The 3,681-nt window shown below is 62.9% G+C and overlaps 1 protein-coding gene across 1 annotated transcript; it reads right to left on the reverse strand.

Moving 5' to 3' along the window:
• Nucleotides 1–1,596: 1,596 nt before the first annotated feature.
• SFTA2 (surfactant associated 2) lies at nucleotides 1,597–2,540 on the reverse strand. The gene is made up of 4 exons (XM_070418994.1): nucleotides 2,485–2,540; nucleotides 2,178–2,336; nucleotides 1,882–1,970; nucleotides 1,597–1,769 (listed from the first exon to the last, which is right to left on the reverse strand). The coding sequence occupies exons 2-4, from the start codon at nucleotides 2,236–2,238 to the stop codon at nucleotides 1,683–1,685; spliced, it is 237 nt and encodes a 78-aa protein (XP_070275095.1). The 5' UTR covers nucleotides 2,239–2,336; nucleotides 2,485–2,540; the 3' UTR covers nucleotides 1,597–1,682.
• Between the last annotated feature and the right edge of the window lie 1,141 nt (nucleotides 2,541–3,681).

Here is a 3,681-nt window from a genome sequence, read left to right on the forward strand (position 1 = left end):
GGAAGTAGTCAGGTGAACGAGGGAAGGTGGGGCCTGGTGACCAGCAGGAAGTGGTTACGTCAAGGGGGCGGGGCCAGGTGGACAGCCAGAAGTGGTGACATAACCAGGCACTGAGCGGGTGAGGTGGACCCAGGTGAACACCTGGAAGTGGTCAGTTGAGCGAGGTGGGTGGGGCCCGGTGACCAGCTGGAAGTGGTTACATCTTTACGGGGGCGGAGCCAGGTGGACAGCCGGAAGTGGTCAGGTGTGCGAGGAGGGTGGGGCCCGGTGACCAGCTGGAAGTGGTTACGTCATCAAGGGGGCGGAATCAGGCGGACTTCCAGAAGTGGTGACATGACCCGAGACCGAAGGGGTGGGTTGGGCCCAGGTGAACACCCAGAGTGGTCAGTTGAATGAGGGGGGGTGGGGCCTGGTGACCAGCGAGAAGTGGTTACTTCATTAAGGGGGCGGGGCCAGGTGGACAGCCGGAAGTGGTCAGGTGAGCGATGTGGGGGTGGGGCCCGGTGACCAGGTGGAAGTTGTTACATCATCAGGGGAGCGAGGCCATGTGGAAAACCGGAAGTGATGACATAACCAGGCACTGAGGGGGTGGGATGGACCCAGGTGAACACCCGGAAGTGGTCAGATGAGCTAGGAAGGTGGGGCCCGGTGACCAGATGGGAGTGGTTATGTCATCAAGCTGGGCGGGCCAGGTGGACAGCAGGAGTGGTGGGGCCCTGTGACCAACTGGAAGTGGTTATGTCACCAGGGGGCGTGGCCAGGTGGACAGCTGGAAGTGGTGACATGACCCGGGACCAAGGGTGTGGGCTGGGCCCAGGTGAACACCCGGAATGGGTCAGGTGATCAAGGGCTTGGCGCCAGGTCAGCAGCTGAGAGTGGTCCAGTGGGTAGGCTGGTGGGGCCCGTGAATGCGGAGGAGGGTCCCAAGAGGACGCCAGCGCCCCACCTCCCTGTGGTCCAGACTCTGGGTGGCAGCAAGAAGGTCCCTGTCCTCAAGGAAGGGCGGTCCCCGGGAAGGAGGCAGAAAGCTGGCTCTCAGGGCCCGGCCACAGTCAGTGACTCTGAGGGGCCAGGACAGTGCTCCCTAATGGAGAGGGCTTTCAGGGGCTGAGCACAGCTCTGTCCCGATTGCAAGCCCACAGGCAGGGCTGTCTGGGTCGCAGGCCACTCCCGTGTGAGCTGCCCCATGGTGGGGATGATGGGGAGTCCCGAGGCGGATGGAGCCCATGGCTGTCTTAAAGGAGGGCTGGCGGCCCCCCGCTCGCCACCCTCCCCACGGGGTAGGAGGCAGCCTGTGAGCAGAAGGTGATCCGGGGCTGGGTGTTAGGCCTTTCACCCAACTTCCCGCTCTGGGAAGTCCACCCTCTGGGAGAGGAGCTAAGGAACCCGGCCAGTGTGGACAGGGCACTGAGGGAGAGGGTGTCCTTCCCGGACCCTCTGCTTCCCAGGGCCTGAGTCCTCTTCCTGCCGCCCTCTACTCGGAACCCACAGCCGCCCTCTGCTCGGAACCCACAGCCACCCCACAGCCGCCCTCTGCTCGGAACCCACAGCCACCCCACAGCCGCCTTCTACTCAGAACCCACAGCCGCCCTCAGCCAGGGATTCAGCATATTTACTGCCTTCAGCGACTTTCTGCTGAAGCTGGGGCCACCCCCTTCCCCCCAGGGCAGCTCCCACTGCTCTCAGCCTGCGCAGGTGACGTGGTGTGGGGATCCTGCCCGATGGGGGGTCACGCGGGTCCCTGGCGGGAGGTGGAGCAGGAGGCAGAGCTGCGGAGAGAAGGGTTAATGGCTCTCACACAGGAGCCAGCAGAGAGCCCCAAACCCCCTCAGAAACACACTGGAGTTCCCACAGCTCCCCCTCTCCCTCCCCAAGAGCTACCTTCTGGAGCAGTTCCAGGAAGCTGGAGCCATAGGACGAATTTGCCAGAGAGGAATCCTTCAGCTTCAGCCGCAGGGTCATCCCCGGCCCTGGGGGCCCAGGAGTACAGCTTAGGACCCAGCCACCAGGGCCGAGGTGCAGGCACCCCTGCTCCCTCTCCCTTCGCACCAGGCCCTCCAGCCCCTCCGGCAGCGGTTCGCCCTGAACTCCGGCTCAGGACCCGGTGCCTCTGTCTCTCCAGCTCCCCTTCTCAACCTCCTGCCACAAGGCCCCTGCGTCCAGCCCTGCAGCCTCACCTGCTCCTTGTGAGCTGCCCAGGAGGGTCAGGAGGAGGAAGAGGGGCAGTCTGGCCCCCATGGTGGCCACGGCGCTCCTCAGACGGATAGCAGAGGTGCCTGAGCCCGCTGGCCTCTCCTTGCTGGCCTGCCTCCTACAGCCAATCCTCAGCACAGGTGCTGGGGGGGGGGGGGGGGGGGGGGGGGGGGGGAGACCAGAGGGGAAAGGTGGGTGACTGGATTTTCCAGTTCTCCCAACATGGTTTTGAGGACCCAGGAGAGAGCCATTCGCTGGGCTGCTGGGGAAGAGTGGCTGGTCCCTCCTCACCTCCTTCATGGATGCCGGTCCTGCAGGTTGTCTGGGCTCACCCAGGCCTGGGCCTCTCATCGCTCTTAGGGATTAATTATTAACTACAATTAATTTCCATCATTCATGCCACGAAGGGCTCAGGAATGTGGGCCCAAAAGGGAGGGGTGGATTAGCCACGTTTCTTCCCAAACCAGGTGTCCCACTCCGCCAGGCGCAGCGACTTTCTAGGTGAGAAGTCTAGGCAATGGGAGCTTCCTCGTTGAGTGATTTCAGTGGCTCCAAACATCCCAGATACTCAGGTGGAGGCCTGGGTTCATCAAACCCCTCCCCCTGCGGTTCAGGCAAAAGGGCCCCCTCATCCTCCCAGCACAGGCGCTCAGCATGGCAGACCCAGCGCAGATGTGTAGAGGGAGGTTCGGGGAGCCCATCCAATTCACCATCTTTCTTTAAAAACCAGGAAAAAGAACAACCAGGAAATCAGGCCCAGAGGGGGTGAATAACTTACTCAGGCCACACAGCAAGACAGCAGCAGAGGGCTTCGAGCTCATCCCTCATTATGACGGACAGGATTGACACACCAGTCACGAAGCCTCTTCGTCTTCCTGTTTGCCTCTGTATGTAACCTCTCACCGCCCCCAACCCGCCCCCGAAAACCAGAGGGCCCAGCACGGGAGACTGGAGCAGACGGAGGGGACGCTACCACACATCAGCGGGACCCAGACCTGTGCTAGAAGAAGACATGCAGGAAGGGCAGCAGGTGCAGCGGCCGCGGCCGGTGCCTGGAGAGACGCTTGGGCGGCCGAGCTTCCTCCGAGGAGCGGGAGCATCTGTGTCTCCGTCCGAGGTGGATGCTGTGCCGGGCGCGACATGTTCCCTGTAACGTTCTTCAGGGCCCTTTAAACTGGGGCTAGAGCACCTCCTTTGAGGAGTGAAGATACATCTGTGACTTGCCAGAGCGCACAGCTGGGAGGCCATGGGTTCGGGGCAGTCAGCCCGGAGCTGGTCCCTGAACCTCCGCAGTGCACTTGCCCTCAACACGGTGGCGTCCTCCCTGCTGCTCCTCTCCACCAGAGGAACGGGCGCTCTGGGCTGCAGCCGTCAGACGCGGGAGGACTCAGGTGTCCACCCGCCCTGCCCTGGGTCTCCTGAGGGTCAGATGCCATCCCCAGGCCGGGACGTCCTTCACCCCCACCCAGCTCCCAATTCCTGCTTCCC

This window comes from Myotis yumanensis, unplaced genomic scaffold (assembly GCF_028538775.1).
Source record: "Myotis yumanensis isolate MYYU_CA2020_CCGP unplaced genomic scaffold, mMyoYum1.0.hap1 SCAF_6, whole genome shotgun sequence".
In the NCBI taxonomy this organism is placed as follows: Eukaryota; Metazoa; Chordata; class Mammalia; order Chiroptera; family Vespertilionidae; genus Myotis; species Myotis yumanensis.

Excerpts from the sequence above, each read along its gene's own strand:
- SFTA2 (XM_070418994.1), bottom strand. The coding sequence starts at position 2,238 with ATGGGGGCCAGACTGCCCCTCTTCCTCCTCCTGACCCTCCTGGGCAGC. Across the intron at positions 1,971-2,177 it reads GGGCAGCTCACAAGGAGCAG|GGCCGGGGATGACCCTGCGG; the intron begins GTGAGGCTGCAG and ends CTGGGCCCCCAG. Across the intron at positions 1,770-1,881 it reads TCCTGGAACTGCTCCAGAAG|CTCTGCCTCCTGCTCCACCT; the intron begins GTAGCTCTTGGG and ends TTCTCTCCGCAG.